Source organism: Mustela nivalis (genome assembly GCF_964662115.1).
Source record: "Mustela nivalis genome assembly, chromosome: 9".
NCBI lineage: Eukaryota > Metazoa > Chordata > Mammalia > Carnivora > Mustelidae > Mustela > Mustela nivalis.
In genome coordinates, this window is record NC_139028.1 from 8,255,064 (window position 1) to 8,274,239 (window position 19,176).

At 47.0% G+C, this 19,176-nt stretch overlaps 1 protein-coding gene across 1 annotated transcript in view; it reads left to right on the top strand.

Moving 5' to 3' along the window:
* YAP1 (Yes1 associated transcriptional regulator) overlaps positions 1 to 19,176 on the top strand; it is a 109,957-nt gene that overhangs the window by 81,818 nt on the left and 8,963 nt on the right. The window contains exons 5-6 of the mRNA XM_082683976.1: positions 6,537 to 6,715; positions 8,572 to 8,619. Coding sequence (XP_082540102.1) covers positions 6,537 to 6,715; positions 8,572 to 8,619 — 227 coding nt within the window. The remainder of the gene's footprint in view (positions 1 to 6,536; positions 6,716 to 8,571; positions 8,620 to 19,176) is intronic.

Sequence of the window (19,176 nt, forward strand, 5' to 3'; positions counted from 1 at the left end):
GGACTCTGGTTTTTTGCACCTTTTATAAAAGGCAGATTCTGTGTGAATTGAACGGTAATTGTCACTGAAAAAACCCATATTCTATTTAAATGCATAATTTATTGTGCCAATTAGTAGCCATTTTTTGTAGATGTGGATTCAGCCTCCCACGTTGTATAGTGAACACTGAGCTGGCATTGGGTGTTTGGTGTTTTGCTTTTTAGTTTTCAGATTGACGACCTGTTTGTGTTTTTAAAAAAAGTATTCATTTTTTAAAATAGATTTACTATTTTATAGTCTTGAGCATCCCTGAAGGTATGTGCAAAACCCAAGATTTGTTTCGGAATGTTAGGGGCAGGCTAACAGGGCAGCGTGCAGGGTTGAGTGAAGACGGGCCTTCTTGGGCTGTGGGGGACTCGGTGCAAGTTAACAGGATTCTCGTTTCAATTCCTGCTTGATGAGGTTACTAGGTTTTAATTTATTATCACCAGGTTTATGGTGATTACCGCATCTGGAATACTTTGTAATATTCCAAGGTTGAAGTTTTATTACAAAACTGAAAACCTTCAGAAGCTTGAAAATGCAGGTGTTGAGAAGGAGGTCTGGGACCAGACGCATCCGTGGGGATGACCTGTTCTGTGGAGACAGGGGGCTCTTTTCAGTAATTGTTGAGTCTGAAGTTTGCTACTGTAATGCTGATTTGTTCAGTAACACTTGATTTGTTCAGTAACACTTGAAAGTTACTCTTTCACAGTCCAAGCAGCACAGATTGAATTTAAAAATACTAGCTCTTAAAAAAATTCTGTCATGTTTTAAGGATGATTGTTTTCTCTTTATCTTCTGGAAATGTTATTAAAACTGGAGAAGTTGATCATGGAAGGACTGGGTACTGCTGGTCTCTCCTTTTCTAGTTGCCCTGCCCCCTTTCCCTGGGAAAACAAAGCCTGTTTTGTTTCTCGCCTGCTTGTGAGGTCTCTGCTGTGCCCCATGTGGGCGCACTGCTCCGTGCTTTGTTGAAAGGCTTGAGATGCTCAAGGTGAAGCTCGGGACACTTCCAGAGAGGAGTCTGCCCCAGCTCCAGGGGATGAACAAGCTTGTGTGAGGGGTGATTTACATGTGCTCTGTTTTTTGTTTTTTGTTTTTTTTTTAAGATTTTATTTATCAGAGAGAGAAGGGGAGAGAGCAAGCACAGGCAGACAGATTGGCAGGCAGAGGCAGAGGGAGAAGCAGGCTCCCTGCTGAGCAAGGACCCCGATGTGGGACTCGATCCCAGGACGCTGGGATCATGACCTGAGCCGAAGGCAGCTGCTTAACCAACTGAGCCACCCAGGCGTCCCTACATGCGCTCTTAAGGGGAGAGCACCGCACGCTGGTATCCTTGGGAACCGTGGCCACAGATAACCCCAAGTGCTCGAGTGGTCGGGCTGTTTCTGCTGCAGACATGGTACAGACTTCTGTTGAATTTTGCAGAGCTAGTTCTTCTCCCATCCCTTGCTCTCCTGTTTCTCCCTTTCTGTGGTTTTGAGTAGTTAAACAAGCTTAGTTCTAAAAAAGACCGTTCCAACCAGTTTAGGATGCCTTTAGCAGTGGTCACTGTCAGTAATCATTACTCCTTATGGTGTTCAGTTCTGGGAAATGGGCGGAAAGCAGAGGATATTTACGTCTTTATTTCCACGCAGTTACGTTGTTGTCTAGTTAGTTTTCACAAGGACTACATATTTATATTAACCTTTAAATGTTCTGTAACTGAGTAAAGATCCAATGTGGAAAGCTCAAAAGTTTTCTGGATGTTTCTTAGAGATGAAGTATGGACCACTGTACAGTTATAGTCTGTTTTGCAGTTAATCAAGTTGCATATTCCAGCACTCCTCAACTCACTAATGGGCTGTTTCCTAGCAGTTTCTTTTTAACATTGATTTACGTAATTGCTTAGAACTGGAAACATTCTCCCCAGTAGCTGTTTGTTCTAGGGTGCAGTTTATGGGGTGTGCACTGCGTGTGATGGCGTCTTAGATGAGCTCCCAGCTCATGTCATTGAAGCAGACGTTCACGGTGGATGAGACATGTCCATGGGGAAGACACCAGCCTTGCGCTGGACCGCCAGGAACGGGCTTCCACAGAGGAGGAGGATGCCTTGGAGGCTGACGTGAGGCTTAATCTCCACTACCCGTTTTGTTCCAATTTGGTTTTATTGGAAAAATATGCATATCTCTCTGAATCACAGCATGCCTAGAAACACAAGTGGCTGGAAAAGTGGGAGACGGCAGAGCGCAGAATGGTTATCTGTAGCAGGAAGGGTCTTAAAGCTTAGAAAGAATTGGTCTGGAGCAGGAGCAGGTGCCCTCTGTGGCTCACCCCCTTTTCTCCAGGCTGTTATCTCCACAGCGTCTGTCGAAGGGACGTGGGGGCACTCCCAGAGTAGCCGGAGAAGCCGAGTACGGGATGAGTTACTGGGTTGTGTCGGATTCTGGTCGTGGTCGCTTTGACAGTGAAGACCACAACGATACGTGTCAGCTGTGCACCTCGTGTCGGCGGCGAGCGGGTGTGCGCAGTTGCACGAATGAGGCTGTTGATGGGTGCCTGGCAAATCTTAGTTCTTAAAATTTTTGGCTTTTTCCTATGCATTTCCCTACAAAATACACTACAAACTATGATTATGGAATGTAAAGCCATTTATTCTTTGTAAAGAGCAATCATAAATATTTTCATGGGGCCTTCTGAGAGATTAATAAGGCTTTCCAACAATACGGGACAGCAAATCCTGTTTTGACGTCCCTTCTCTGCTCTGCCAGACAAAATACTAAAAGCAGATAACCAAAAAGACATAACTGGGGTCATAGTTTAAAAAAAAAATCTCTGTGGGTCAGAAAATAAAATCCACATACTGTACAGTGAGCAAGGGCAGGCAGGACCAGAGGCCAACCAGGGTTAGGGACCTCCGCTCCCGAGGATGTCAGGACTCCAAAGTGGTAGGAACAGGGGAGATTAGACTGAAACAGGCCCTGGTGCCAAAGCAAGGATTCGACCCTGTGTCGAGTCGCAAATTTCAGGAATTGATGCACAGAACTTGTTCTTTAACCACAGTGCAGTTAAATTAGATCCCAATAAAATAGTTAGCTTTGAAAAACTGTGGTTTGCCTTCTTGAGTACTACTAGCACATATCATTAATGTTGTGATTAAAACTGTGGTTTGTGGTATGACATTAATGAACAGAATGGAAAATCCAGGACCACAGAATCTAGCCGTTTAGTCTGTGATAAAGGTGTTTCTGGGGGAAGGATATACTTCACATGCATGTGTTGAGACTCATAGGCACAAAAAAATAAAATTTGATTCATTCACACCACATTCCAGGATAAATTCCAAATGGTCTGGATTGAATTGCCAAACAAGTATATAAAAAGGAAGCATATGGTTTTTGAATTAAAAAGTTGATGAATTCCTTTGCCATCTGGGCATGGGGAAAACTAGCTCAAATTTCAAAAAGATTGATAAATTTGCTTAAAAAAGAAACTTGTGGGGAGAAAAAGCGGCAAACTAAAGAAACTGATGGAAAACAGGGAAATTATTTGTGGCGTATGTACTGCCATAGTAGTCTATCCCTAGGCTGTGGCGACAGTCTGTAGTAGAGTATGTAAAGACTAATAACCCCGTTGGACAAGATAGGAAAACAATTGACCTTGAAAAACACATGGCCCTTAAATTCGGGTAATTGCTCAAACTTTGGTGATAAAAACTAGCAAAGTGAAATCACACGAGCCATTTCTCATCTTTCAGATTGGCAAAAGTCCAAAAGTTCGGCAAGGATTTGAGAGGAAAGCAAGATTCCCTTAACGCATTACTGGGACGGTGCAATGAAGTGTGCCCCGTGGTGTGAGAGGCAGGAAGGGAGGGCTTTGCTGAGAGCGCTTGTTTTCAGCCACTAACTTAACAGCTGTCCCCGCTAGGACTCTGCCCCGGCTAGCCGAAGAACAAAGTGAGGTGTGTATGAGCTGACTCTGACGTAGTGAAAACCTGACGGAAAATTGGTTGAATGGAACCCTAATTAGCTATTTTATAAAGGAAATGAGAGAAAACCTGGATATTGTGCTTTGGAGTGGTCCCGAGGGGCTGTCCGTGAGTGCGAAAAGGGGCCTGGAGTAGAGCCGTTCAGCGCGGGTGCCACCGCAGGTCCCAGAAGTGTGCATGTCTTTGCTTGGACTTTTAGAACGCCCGGAGCACTGGTGACTGTTGGGCGGGTTGGTGCTGGCAGGGGGCAGGTAGATGAGTCTCCAGAGTTGGCGAGCATAGTATCACCGGTCACCCTCGATGGTGAGTTGGTGGCCGAGGTGGCCTGGAGAGCAGTTACTCAGCTGTCTTCACCGCAGCCCTGACGACTCAGAACTTTCCAGTTGTCGTCGTGTTGAGCGGACGTTCAGCTCGTGCTGTTTGAAGGAACGGCATATGTGCGGAGGGGTAACACATCCTCACTTAGTAGAACCACACTTCTCAGCAGAAGAGAGAGAACACTCAGAAGAGAGAGAACACTCAGAACCCCAAGGAAAACCCCTGAGTGATACACGTGGACACTGTATGAGTGAAAGGCTGCACTGTTGACCTGACAGTTGTCCATGAGGCAGTGGATGGGGATAGGGAAGAAGCAGAATTAATCGTGTATTGATCGGAAAGCTGCACAACAAGCATGGGAGAGTTTATCTGTTTTTCCTACTTCTCTGTATGTTGTGGAAGTCAATTTTGGAACTTTGAAACGTGTTTGGAAGCTTAACAGTCTATTAAGTAGCTCATGAGTTAAACAGAAATTGAAGCAGAAACCACAGGTATTTGGAAGAGAACAGTTGTGAATTACACTTTCCAAAGGGAGGACACAGGAAGAGCATCACTTAAAGGTAAATGTACTGATTTTCAGTGCTTCACTAAAAGATTGATACTAAATAACTGGAAGTCAAGAAGTTGGAAACACAGAAAGCCTGGAGGGAAAAGGCAGGAGCAGGAGGTAGGACGCGGTAGTGGGCGCCCTCCGCGCACATCAGCCAGGGGCCTGGGGCTGGACTGAACGAAGGCGCAGACATGGTGGTGGTGTCCATTCTGTCTCCGCGTGGGGCTGGCGTCGTGGCAGAGTTGGCCAGTCTTTGTGAATTATCATATCCCAGATCGTTTCGTTTCTGCCTTAGTGAGAACTCAGCTCAGGTGTTTTAGCTCCAGCTTCAGGCCGGCCACTGCACAGGGCCCCGAGGACATGCACATAACTTGGGTCCTCGGCCCGTGCCCGTGGCAGTATCAAGAGGGCAGGGCTCTGGGAGAGGCTGAGCCTTGTGCTCCTGTGTCCCAGGCCTGTACCGGGGGCCCACGAGTAACCCTTGCCAGGGGGTCGGGCCTGTGCCTGGGGACCCTGGGAAGTCACAGGATTGTGGTGGGACAGACAGGTGTGTCATTTTGTGCTGTGCTCACGTCCTGGGCTCAGGATTGTGTTGGGAGGTTGTGGGACAGTGTTCTTCCTTCAGCGTCTGCGAAGTTGTTAGGGCCTGAGGTTTTCTTGGTCGGTGTGTATTAAACATTAAGTAGAAGCAGGGACCCAAAATGTCACCTGGAACAGTTGGTGTGTGTCTGAAAGGTGGTATGTCGTTCCGTTTCCTGGAATAACTGTCTGCTCAGGAGGCTGCCATGGGCCATGGTGTGGTCCGGGTGGTGTCCATGACCGAAACTCCCTGGCGGGAGAATCCACGGTTCCTGATTGTCACGTGGTCATGGGGGGCCCAGCACAGGGCCCGTCCCCACCACCGGGGGCCAGTGTCCTGTGCCACAGACCTCTGCCCACTGTCCGGGTATGCCTGGGCTCTTCATTCATCACTGTCACCTGCTTGCTTCCGGAGAGGTTCTGCGTGTGTTTCAGTCACTTACAAATGTTTGAACATTTTGTTTATTCTTTAAGGTTTTATTTTTAAGTCCTCTCTCCACGTGATGTGGGGCTGAACTCCCAACCCTGGGCTCCCGTTGCGCACTCCCCCAAGCGAGCCAGCGGCGTCCCAAGGATGGGGCATTACAGCGAGCTTTACTGCTCACAGTGCTTTGTGCCATTTGCTCTGGGAGCTGTATTTTTTATTAAATCTGTATGTATTATAATTTTATAATGAGCAACGTGTTCACATCATTCACATTTCAAAAGTCACCCAAAATGTCTCTGCAAGTCCGTCCTCTCGTCAGTTTCCCCGCTGCAGAGCCGGCAGAGGTTAGTTGGTTCTGAGCCGTCTGTCACTTTTTCGTACTTTTGTTCCACACTCGGCTCTTAACCTGCGGCATCCGCAGCCGCTGCATGTCGTGGGAGGTGCACGCTCCCTTGTGTCTCCTGACTCTTGTCTTGGGTCTTGTTCAAGGACAGCAGGGGCAGTGACAATAACGACCAGTTAACACAACCCTTGTCCTAGGGATGGATTTTCAGCTTATTTCCAGTCCCTGCCAAAAAGGTGAAAAGGCTGTGTTGACTCCTCCTAGTTGCTTTTGAAAAACTCCTTTCCCTTGGCTACCAGTGTTTTAGGCCAGATATTTTGTTTCCTTGCAGCCATGAACCAGAGGATCAGCCAGAGCGCCCCGGTGAAGCAGCCTCCTCCCCTGGCCCCACAAAGCCCTCCAGGGGGCGTCCTGGGCGGTGGCGGCCCCGGCCCGCAGCAGATGCGGCTGCAGCAGCTGCAGATGGAGAAGGAGCGGCTGCGCCTGAAGCAGCAGGAGCTGCTCCGCCAGGTGAGGCCCCGGGGGAGAGGCCACTCCGCTCCCCGGGGAGCGCTGTTCCGGACCCGGCAGGGGCCTGTCCACAAGGTGCTTCCCAGGTGCTTCTGTTGAATCCCAGAGACCCCAAGCTTAGGAGATCCCATAGTGCCTTCCCGGTGCCTGCTCTGAGCAGTCCTGGGGCGGACAAGGCCGGGATCTGCTCCCGGGAAGTGCCGTTGTGCTCCGGGACAGCGGACTGCCCCTGTCAGAGCCGGGGGCTCCCGGAGGGGAGCTGAGTCCAGGGACCGGGATGCAGCCTTACCAGAGCAGCGTATGTTGTCATTTTCCTAGAGGTTGTTCTGACAGGAAAACAGTGCGATTTTGAAGGGGGCAGAAGGTGAAGGTGTGTGAAGACCGAACCTCCCGCTCTGTGTCCCGAGTCCACCCCTCGGGGTGGCCGGAATGGTCAGCTTCTCACTTACGTTGTTCTCCAACATTGTTTCTGTCCACAGACATAGAACACATGTATCTACTGTTTTTCCACTAAATTGTAGCCTCCCAAGTGTAGAAATTAAAACGTCATGACACTCCACGTTTCTGTTCCCCGGAGGCAGGACCTTGGCTCAGGCCCGTTAGTGATGTGGGCCACGTCCCAGGAGGGTCGCTGGATGTGCACAGACATGGTGCCGTCCCCAGACTCTGACGTGGGATTGGAGAAACTGGGCCCTGGGGATGGGGACTCGGCCCTGGAGGTCCCAGACAGACCCACCTCTCAGCTGTCTGTGCTGTCCGTTGTCCGTCCGTGTAAGGCCAGCGCGCCGGGCCCCGGCTCGGAGCCCAGACGCCAGGGCGTGCTTGTTCAGGGTTCGAGGCCACAGAGTGGTTGTCACGGACGGATTTCTTAACCTGCCGGGAAGGTGTAGAAAGGAAGCACTTCAACTCAATGTTCTGGACCTCTGGCTAACAAATGTCTGTGAAGGAAAGATAGTTCTCATTTAAATAAAAACTCGATCATCAGAGCGAGGCGGCACCATCGAGAATATGACGATGGAGCTGCTAGAGGAAACAAAGCGGCCTCCGGGCCTGTTTCCGACGCTGCCCCTGAGCGCTGGACGGCCCACGCACACGCCGGTCCCCGTTCCACATAGGAGTTGAAGACTGTCCAAACCAGGAAATCTTACTAAGAGTGAAGATCTGTTAATGTCACCGTTCATCATTTTGCTGTATGCCATTGATCAGCCTGGGGTTTTGTTCGTTTTGTTGTTTGTAACGGTCTGTTCGGGTGGGCAGTGCTGCTGTTTGTGAAGCTCTTCCTTCTGGAGTCTTGTCCTCCCTCCTACTGTGGGTGACGGGTCCGAGACAAGCAGCTTAACTCCCTTTAAAGGCAGCTCTGTTTCTTCCTTATCACCAGCTGTGTTGTCTTTCTCACTTCCAAGTGATAGACCTGCTCTATTTCATACTAATAGTCTGTTTATTAGGATTTTTTGGTTTTGTTTTTTGGCAATCAGTATAAATTCAGCAAGTCTCAAGTCTTTGGCTTCCTGTGAATTTCTTCCCTTGTTGGTTGCTCTTACCACTGAACATTGAATGACACTTTTCCTGCTCCTTCTAATACTCAGAAGCAAAGAACCTTCCAAAATATCCAATTTTGTTTGAGTCCTGACGCCTGAAGCCTGCTGTCCTGTCCTCTGTGCTGTTCAGTGCCCCTGAGGTTTCAGTTTGTTACGTGGTGACCCCATCAGCTCCTGTCTTCCTCGGTCTGCTGCTTCTCGGGCTGGCTTGGGAGTTCTCTCTGTGGTGCTATGTCTGGATGAAATTTGTAAGTCAGCCTACATAGCCAAACCATGTGGCTTAAAGTAATTTTTATCCATCTTATTTTTTACTCTTAGGCAATGCGGAATATCAATCCCAGCACAGCAAATTCTCCAAAATGTCAGGTAGGCTCTTAATCTGATGTTTTAGCATTAAAAACAAAACAAAACAAAAAAAAGATATTAAATTAGGAAGGCAAGAAACTTGCGCTCCAGGGTCCTGTCCTTACTGAGCGTCAGCCCAGGGGGTGTGACTGTGAGCCATCTCTTCCCAAATACGTACATTCCCTCTGCCGTTCCCAGAAGGTCTGCACGGCCTGCTTCCCTCCTGCTCCTTCCAGAGAGCGTCTAGCGCTCAGTTTGATTATGGAAGTCTCGTTTTATTCCGTATTTAAAGTGTATTATGTCCCTGTTGTACATCCTGTCAGCCTTGAGCTGTGTGTGATTCTCAGGTGCATAGCTTACAGTAGTGTTTGTAATGATGGATAGGAGCTATGCACCTGATGGGGACAGACCGGCACAGCTCATCTCCTTGGGCGGACTACTGTAAGACCTCTTAAGAGAGTCACAGTAGTATTCTTAGGGGAAAAAATTCTTTCCAGGGCTTCCCAAAGGAAGAATATCACAATTATCAGAAGAGGGAAGGGCCTGCTTGGGTCGCGTTTGGGGTTTCTTTGTTGACTTTATCAGCTTGTCTCCCTGACGAACCCCAGAGAGCACTGGTTGAAAAGGAATCTTATGTAGATGGAGAGATTGTTGCCATTTGTCCTAACTCAGACACTTCCGTGATCGAAGGGAAGACTCTCAGTCTTGAAAACAGACTGTCTGTGCTCAGGGTTCACAGGATATAAAGGACTGAAGACCTGGGGGGGTCATTGCACTTTTCATGGGTGGGCAGATGCTACCACATGCCCCTTGTGCGCTGCGGGGCTGAAGGGCATGTGTCCAAATGAGCTATGGAAGCAGGAGTTGGCAGAGCTCCGCTCATTTTGGATGCTGTCATTGTGCCTGTCAGAGCCCGTGCTGATCAAGTCCGAGTCCCCGTAGAGACAGTTAACTTGGGGAGGGAAAACTCGCTTCCTTAGCCCATAAATGCCTTCTCGAAGCAAGACATCAGGGGAGGGGCTAACTCCTGGAAGTTGTCTTCGGTGGAGAGAGCGTCCTCACAGAGGCCTGGCCAGAGCCCGGAGCATGGGTCTTAAGAAGTGAGGATACATCCCGTGCTTTAGCTCTGAAGTGTTTCTGAAAGAAGGCTTCTCTTTGTGATAAGTGAGGTGGAAACTATGATAAGTGAGGTGGAAACTAAGATAGGAGCAGAAATTAAATGAGATTTGGGTTTAAGCAAAAAGTGTTCCATGCCAAAAGTGTTTTGAGGTTGTTTCTTTGTTTTCCTACTGAGATTTTAAACCATAAATCTGATAAATGAGTAGCTTAAGGTCTTTCACACTTGAGTACAAATGTAAATAGTAGCCCTTATTAAAATGATCAGGTGTTCTTAGATTTTCTTTTTAATAGTTTCAGAAAAGTTGAGAATTATAGAATGTCCGTTAAGTTTATATGATGTTAATTAAAATTACGGAGTTGATTCCTTAGATTTAGAAGCCTGAAAAGGTTTTGTAAAAACCAACTTTGGATGTGCTGGAGAATGGAATACTGGTTTGTTATGTAAGTTTTTATTTGTCAGTGTGTTCGCCTGGCAGGTGTGGGAGTGTCCGTGAATCTTAAGAGGTTTGGTGCGGGGTTAAGTTTGGAGTGGCTCCGAAACAGAATGTGATGGGGTTTGTGTCAGTCAAGCCTGTGTGTGCTGACGTGTTTTCTGGGTGACCTTCAGGTAGTTGCCAGGAAACAATTAAACAAAGAGGGATCTTCTCTGAAGTGAAAATCTGGCTTTGTAGGGGGTTACCAGGAAAGTTGGGAAGAGCTTTCCTGTCTCAAGGAACAGAATGTATGAAGGAATAATGGAGAAAGGGGGACAGATCCAATATTTGAGTCCTAAATGGTGTTCAAAGTGCCATTTTACTTTTCTGATAGGAATTAGTGCACATGAGCTAAGCAACATGAAATCTGTGTCATCGCTCTGTAATTAGATCGTAATCATACAGTTCAGATGCTGTGGCATGTGGGAAGGTACCATACTTCAAAATGTTTACAAAGGTAGTCATTTCAAAAGCTATCTTTTAATTTTTACCAAATAGGATTAACTACACAGATCTGTTTCTGGTCACATAGACTGATGTCAGTATGGGACAGGTTAATGTGGAATTCTGAAGAATTAAGACCACATTAAAGGATTTTGTATATCTTAGTTAAAAGGTAGAAATTAACAGCTTACTTTGTTAGGGTTTGTTTGCAAATTTTGGAATAACTTGCCTTCAGAGAACTTAAAATTTTAAATTTCATTGTGATTATTCATTACTTTCATGCTTCAGAATTTTTGTTTTCAGAAGAAACTTTTTGGAACTATAAATGTTATCTTCACTCCCAGAGGTCAAGTCTTTACTGTTCAATTTTCTAGCTGTATCTTTTTAATACATCAGTTACTTCTTTGTAAATTGGGAGACCTTTAGAGAGAGTTGGTTAGGAACGGGTCAGTTTCTGTTTGAACGTCTTGTGAAATGAAACACTTTGAGAAAGATAGTACCCCTCAAGTGTGAATGTTTTTACCTTCTCTTGTGCCTGATAATCTGGTTCCCCAGGATGGGTGAGATGATGAAGTGGGATTGCAGAGCCCCCCGCCCCGGGTGTCTTCAGTAGCTCCTCTCCCTCTCCGTCTTCCTCTGGCCGCGAGCACTCTTCTGTCCTCTTGCCCTGATTCTGGTCACAAGCACGTCTCCTCCCTCTTGCTCCCCAGGGTTCTCCAGTTTCTTTATAAGGCCTAGGTCAAAACCTGTCCTCATGGCCTTCTTAGGATTCTTGAAACGACTCAGAGTGTAGAAACAAGACTGCTGTGTCTAGCTGGAATGAGTATTAGTTGCCATTCCCAATGTTGTACACATCGTGATCAGCCTCTGGTTCAGTGAGGGGCACAGCCCATTGTGTGAACGTGCAGCGACTGTATCACACCACTAGCCTGCAGAGGTGAGGACGGTTGGATGTCCGCAGTTTCGGCCAAATGGAGCCAAATAATAGCACTGTTCAGGGCAGTGTGAGAACAGTGGCCGTCAATCTTGTTTTCCCTGAATTTAATAGCAGTAAAGAATTTGGCTTTTTGTTCGTCCAAATGGTCTTTCCTGTTAGCAGACACTAGAAAAGCTATTTCAGAGTCCAGTTAACTTTTCCCAAGATTCTGTCTCCTCTTTTTGAAGTCCTAATACTAAATAAACTATAAATTCATTTAGGTGTTTTCTCATGAATAAAGAATTTCATGTGTTCTTTTTAATAGGAAAGTTGGAAACTCTCTAAGCCTCATACCTGCATAGGTTATCTCATTTGTTTTATTCATCGAGGTGTCTATAATTTGAAGAATGTTAAAAAAAAATGTATTCCTTTGACATTATAATTAACAAAAATTATAGAAGACCTAATTCTAGAGATCTTTCAGAAAGAGTGTTGAATCCCAGGATAGTGCTGGAAACACAAAACTTAAAGTCTGCTTTCGGAGATCACCTTTCAGAGTTCAGTGTCCTAACAGTCCCTAGATCCATGTGTACATGTTTTTTAAGTAAAAAATGTTCTGAAGTTGAAGATAATTTGGTAAAATGGCACACACATTAAAAAAAAAGAAGAAGAAGAAGCAGCAGCAGCAGCAGCATTCTAAACACTGGCCAAATGTTTTAAAATCCCTGCCGACCTAATGAAATGCTCTGTGCTGGAAGTAGGGCACAGCAAGGTCCCTCTGGAACCACTAGAAGAAATGCCTTTCTTCCTCCTCTGTTTTTAAAATTGTGGACTTACACTGCTGTGGCTGAGACAAACTGTTACAATGTATATTTTTAGTTACTCTCCATTTCTAAATTTGGATTTGTAGTTCACTAAACTAACCTTCCTTAAGCAAATCGATGACCCAGAGGAAAACAACTGAACCTTCAGTCGTGTGTTGCGTGTTCCCTAAAATGAACGCCCCATTCCATAGCTTCCTGTGCGCTAAAGACAGAGTTGCCTCAAGAAAGAGATTAAGGTTGACGTTGTGTGTTCATAGAACCTTCTATAAGTGGAGTCGTAACTGTTCACCTACCACAATTACTCTGGGATTCATTCGTGTGCGTTCGGTCTCTTCATTGTTAACTGGTGTTCCGTGGTAGGCTAGCGTGCTGTACTTATCTTTTCACTCATTAATAGACTTTGGATTTGTTCCAGGTTTTGACTTTGTGGAGGGGTGGGGGGGTACATGCTTTGATTTCCCTTGGATACTCTTAAGAATTCAGTAACCCAGGAATATTCTCAATGTTGCCAGACTATGGACTATTGCCTTTCTCCTTGTTTTTCTAAATGATGAATCAAAGTACTGATTTCATATGGGTCCAAAATACTTTAACTATCAGATACATATTAAGGTATCTTTTGACCCTGTGGGAAATGATACTGCTCTTTAAGTGAGAGGAGGGGAAATATGGAAAGGAACAGTGGCTCATGGCTCTATCCCGAGTCCATGAAAGTCCACTGTATAAAGCAGGCGAACTCGTGTTTTCCCTTACAAACCATCCTGGAAAGTTCCCTTCAGACCAAGCTGGGACCATCCGTTTTACTTACAGTGCAGAGAGCTGTGACTCCAAATGTATCCCAGATTAGCTAAGATTTACAAGCTCAGTGGGAAAAGCTGCCACATTTTTGTATTATTACAGAAGACTATGAGCTAAAAATACTTGCTTCATTTAGAAAAAGTCAAATACTCCAAAAGAACTTTTTGACCTTTGAAATACAGAAGCATGATTAAATTCTGGCCAAATTTCCTATAACTTGCCTCTCCGTTTTTGAAAGTCTGTCAAACTATTTATTCTAACTACCTTTGGGAAAAAGAGAAGCCTAACAAACTTGTATTTTTAGCTTAGTATTCTAATTTTAGGCATTTGTTCAGAGTAAAAAAACTCCTTAGAGATAGACATAACTTTCAACATGAGCTGTTTCCACTGAAATCCGTTTTTAGAGACGATCCAGTTACGTCCCAAGCTTGTTTTTGAAGCAGCTGTGCCAGATTTACCCAGTTACAGAGTAATGTCCATATTTATCCGAAGTGTGTTCCGCTAAAACTACTGTATCGCACTAGAGCAGACTTAACTCTGTATAGGTATATATACATATTTACAGGCTTTATTTTTAAGTGCAGCATAAAAGAGAAAGCATTTCTATGGAATATATTTTTAGGTTAAAACGTTCAGATTATGGAACTTGGTTTTATACTTATGCATATTATAATAATTTCTAACGTCACCAGTAGAAGGTCTCTACAGCTCTGAAGCAAATCTTGAGTATTCTTCTAAAATTCTTAATTCTATGTAATCCTGTCCACCCTCACATTTCAGTTCTCGTCAAAGGATACAAGGAGTTCTGATGACTCCTGACAGTGAAATGTCATCGCACGGCTCCTCCCCTGGAGCTGGACGGTGGCTGGAGGGGCTCCCTCTGACTCCGTGCTCCTTTTCCTGTGGGACCTGATGAGGTGGAACGTGGAGGAAGACATTGCCCCGGTCCCCACCGTCCACACCTGCCTGCCTAGAGCTCTGTCTCTGCGCTGTGTGGTGCGCGCGCGTGTGTGCGGGAAGTGCAGGGGTTTGTTTTCCTGTGCAGTTGGAGCCCAGTCCTGAGTCAGAAGGGGAAAGTAAGGCATCAGTGCATACAGTTTCCTTCCCGTTTTCGACGGTTGGTTCCAAATACTGACAGAATTTTTCCATCTTCCTTGTTGAACCCAGTGAACTAAATGAACAACAGATGAAAATATTAACATTAAGGATTAATGGCTTGAGGAGGGGCTGTAAGTCAACTTTAATTACAGCAATTTTGTCTTCAAGTACTGAGCTGTGTTAAGGAAGTATCCATTTGGCAATAATATGTGGATAAGTTATTATACCTAGCTGATCAGAAATTACTTAGGGGGTTATATCAGTCGTGTTCTTTTTGGTGTAACTAGAAGTTTCAAAACTGAGCTGAGTATTCATACCTTGATACGGTTTCTACAGCCTGTGTAGACATGTCATTGGCCTTCTCACGTCCTATTTATTTGCATGCCAGATTGGTCCCTGTTTGGTTGATCACCCTGACGGCCTCCCACTAGCACCAATGGAGTAAAATGACATTTTCTCCTTGACCCTTTTAGACTCACGTTAGATGAGTCCCTAGATGACTCTTAGTCATGACTCAGACACAGCTTTGATAAGAAGTTTGTCTCCAGGCCTTTGTGGTCCTTGGGCATCTCCAAATTAATGTCTTTTGCAAGTCTGGATAGTGGGTTCTGCACTGCGTGCCGATAGAAATTCACTTGCCAAAGATAGCAACAAGTAAAAATTGGGCAGCTTTGAACAAGCAAAGTGTGAAAATCCAAAGTAGCACCTGACAGTTAGCTTTAACTTTAAAAGGTAATCTCAAAAAAGTGGGAACTTTATCAAGAAGAGAAAAATAAAAATTTATAAAAAACACTAAAAATAATAACTTATTCGTTATTTTAATAATGACTTACTAGCCAGTGTCCTGTCCTGTGCTTACTCTGCAGAAACAGGTGGGGGCCTTTGATGGGAGTGGGGCACAAACGGGGCTCCTGGACGGTGCCTGCAGACGCTCCCAGAGTTCGGGAGACCTGCAGCCTCTGATTCATTGGAGCCTGGGCTTCAATCGTTGTCATGTCTGTTCTGTTTACGCCCTCATGTTCTAATGGCAACGTAAATTCTTCGAGCATCGCTCTTCTTTGCTCCCAAACCGTCCAGTCATTCATTTGATGTGCCCTTCAGGGACAGAGAAGAAAGAAATCATTTCAGTATCGTGTGATAAGTGCTAAGCATGTGTCCCATACATGCTCAAGCCTGGTAAAATTCTCACGGAGAGTTACCTGGGGGAGGGAACTGAGTCTGAAATAGGAAGGAAGAAAGATGTGTTCTCGTCAGAAAGTGCATGTGGAAGGTCCTCCCGCAGGCCCGTGGGGAGGGAGCGCGCCCTGTGCTGGAGAACGTGGAAGTGGGGTTGGTCCAGGAGCGGATGGAGAGAAGACGCCTGATGGGAGTCCCCAGAAGCCGCTGCAGAGCCCGTTGGCTTTGGCTGGAGGAGGGGAGAAACCTCTGTTCTCTGAGAAGTTAGAGAGACGGGTATGACTGAAGGTAGCTTTGCAGGGAGAGAGGGGATGGCAGGAGCCAGAAACTAGACTCCTCGCTCGCCTCCGGGTTCTCACTGAAATGGGAGCGAGGTGAGGACGGGCTTGAGAGCATGTGCCAGACGAGGGGCGGTAGCCCTGAAGATGAGAAGAAACACTGCCCAGAGGACAGAAAGAAGAAAGTGGTACTGAGCAGCCTTCGAGGCCAGAGACCACTGATTTGTAATACCAGTGTGGGTGGCTGATTTTTCGCCAGCGTTTCTTAGCAGTCTCGGTAAGAAATGAAGGGAGCACTTTCCTAACATTGGTTCAAGGTGGCAGTTTGCTCTGTTGAGGTAAAGTTATGTGTGTATTTCAGGATGTGAAAGGTGCTCATGCGCACGTCACATGATCCGCTCAGAGGTCAGGCTCCTAGGGATGGAGGAAGAGACCAGGAACTCGCCCTCCAGAGATGCTCAGCGTTCCTCGTCGTCAGGGAACTAATAACCAGACCTGGAGGAGGCGGCTCAGGTCGTGATCTCGGGGCCCTGGGATCGAGTACCATGTCGGGCTCCCTGCTCAGCGGGGAGCCTGCTTCTCCTTCTGCCACTGTTGCTCCCCCTGCTTGTGCACGCGCTCTCTCTCTCTAATATGTAAAATCTTTTTTTTTTAAGGTTTTTTTTTTTTTTTTTTAACTAAAGATTTTATTGATTTGACAGAGATCACAAGCAGGCAGAGAGGCAGATGGGGGTGGGGAGAAGCAGACTCCCTGCTGAGCAGGGAGCCCGATGTGGGGCTCGATCCCAGGACCCTGAGATCACGACCTGAGCTGAAGGCAGAGGCTTTAACTCACTGAGCCACCCAGGCACCCCTGGGAAAAAACCCCACGAGATATTCCCTGACACCTGTCAGAATGGCTAACAACATGACACAGAAACTGGTGTTCGCAGGATGCGGAGGGAGGGGTCCCTCGTGCGCTGTTGCTGGGAGTGCAGAGGCGCAGCCCCGTCTGGAGAAGAGTGTGGAGAGTCCTCCATGTTGAATACAGAGCTACCCTGTGACCCTGCAGTTCCACCTCTGGGGAGTTGTTGGAAGAAAACAAAAACCACTAATTCAAAAAGATATGCACACCCCCTCTGTTGGCTGCAGCATTATTTACAGTGACCGAGATGTGGCGGTGACCTCAGTGCCCACTTAGCTGTCGGTCACTTACCAGCCCGTGTCCATCGGTGTGTGAACAGATGAAGCTGTGCCTGGCCGTGTGTGTCTTTCCGTTTGTGACAACGTGGGTGAACCTTCAGGGCCTTATGCTAAGGCAGATAAGTCACAGAAAGACAAGTACCATGTTACATCACTTATAAGTGGCACCTAAAAAACAAAAAACCAAGCCCATCGACAAAGAGGACAGATGGGTGACTAGGGGTGTGCGGGAGCGGGATCAGAAGGTTCGGACGACCAAATTACAAAATAAGTAAGTCCTGGTGATGTAACACACAGCATGGTGACTGTAATTAATAATAAACTGTGATTATTAGCTATAGTTAATAATGCATAATAAATGCAAATTTAAAAGTTGTTGAGAGAATAAGTCCTATAAGTCCTCATTCTAAGAAAAACAATTTTGTTTAACTGTGGTGATGGACGGAGGGTCATGGTGGTTACTGCCCGGCATGCGCAGACACTGGTCCTTGTGTTGTCCTGTGGGGACTAACACAGTCATCTGTGTTGCTCATGCCTCAATGCATTTTACTTAATTTTTTAAAAAAGATTTTATTTATTTGAGAGAGAGCACAAGCAGGGGGCGGGGCACAGAGGGAGGGAGAAGCAGGCTCCTCGCTGAGCAGGGAGCCCGATGCGGGGCTCCATCCCAGAACCCTAGGATCCTGACCTGAGCCGATGGCAGACCTTCACCGACTGAGCTGCCCAGGTGTCCCCTCAATGTTTTTTTAATAGGAAAAAAAAAAAAAAGCCAGTAGACCAGGAGGAGAAAGAAGACAGTACTGAATCCCTGAGATTAGAGGGCAGCAGAGTGGGACTGTGCTCATGCGGGAACCGGGCAGGAGAGAACAGCGTCCCAGAACGTGGGATGGGCATGTGCGAGGTTCCTGAGGGGGACAGCGTGGAGCCTGTGCCAGAGTGTTGCTGGAGCCGCCCGTGTTGCCATGTGCGGACACAGCACCGTCGGTGGCAGCTGGTCGTGTGGGCTTGGCGCCACGGTGGCCAGAGTGGTGGGCTGTGCATACAGGGGTCTCTGTCCAGACTGAAGCCCCATGGTCTCAACCGGCCAAGTCAGGGGTTCAGGTGGGTGGAGGTGAAGGTCACTAGGACCCAGAAGGTAAAGGAGCTGTCACGTTGAGTGAACCCTTCACCTAGTAATTAACGTGTAGGTGACAATGTCTATTGGCATGTCTGACAGCTACCGCGATACCGAAGTGGTCGTGAACGTAAGTGGTATTTCCAGATACTGCAACTACGACAGGATACGAAAATGCTGACCACGGATGGAAAGTCAGAGGGAGAGCAAATACAGCTGTTGGTCATCTGTATTTGTGTTTGAAGGGAATGCTGAATTTCAGAACAAAGTTACTGAGAACGAAGGTGAATCTTAATCACCCAAGTTTATGGGCCCTCTGCATTTTGTCTCGATCCTCTGATTAAGAAATCCTGTGTAAAGGATGGTGTATTCAGCGGGCATAAACCTGAGTAAAAAACAGGTTTCTGCAGAGGCAGAGCTCCTGGAGTAGGAGGGGTGAGGGCGCAGAGGTGGACTGTCTCCCTCGTGGGTGTGCCTCGGGTATGCCTCTGTGAGTAGCCGCCAGTTTCCTGAGCAATAAAAAGCCACGTTTAAGTCAAACCAGAAAAGCCAGGGGAGAGGAAGCCTGTGCTCCCGCAGACGGGAGGTTCGAGGACGGAGTAGCAAGGAAGGGGGTCAGAATGGTTGGAGGGAGGACCCAGCTTCCAGGTCCTGCCCCCCTGGCGGCTGAGGCCAGGGCCGTTGGGACACCCGGTCAGGCAGGCCCTCTGGAAGCACTGGAGCCGTAGTGGGCCCCCGGCTTCGCCAGGCAGTCCAAGTGGAGTCCTGCTGAGGGACCGTTAGAGGCTCTGAGCACAGCTGCAGACAGCGGAGGTCACTGGGGACACGCAACAGCCCGTGTACAGCAGTGGGTGTGCTGGTGGCCCCAAGTCGGTGTCTGGTATTGGCTCTCCCCCTTGGCTTCAAGTGCATGCGCTGAACACAGGATCAGCTGAGGGTTGGTGAATAGAAATAAAGTGTTAAGAAGCATTCTTTTCTGAAAGACCACACTTGCCATCTTACCCCATGGGATGGGTTTGGGAGGGTCTGCGAGGTAAGAGGAGTATCACCGTGAGGTCAGGTCATGCAGTATAGGGTTCGTAAGGACGTAAGGATCTGGGATCCCTCGAATGTGTGTGATTGGATGGTAGAAGCAGTGGTCTTTCCGGGCAGGTAG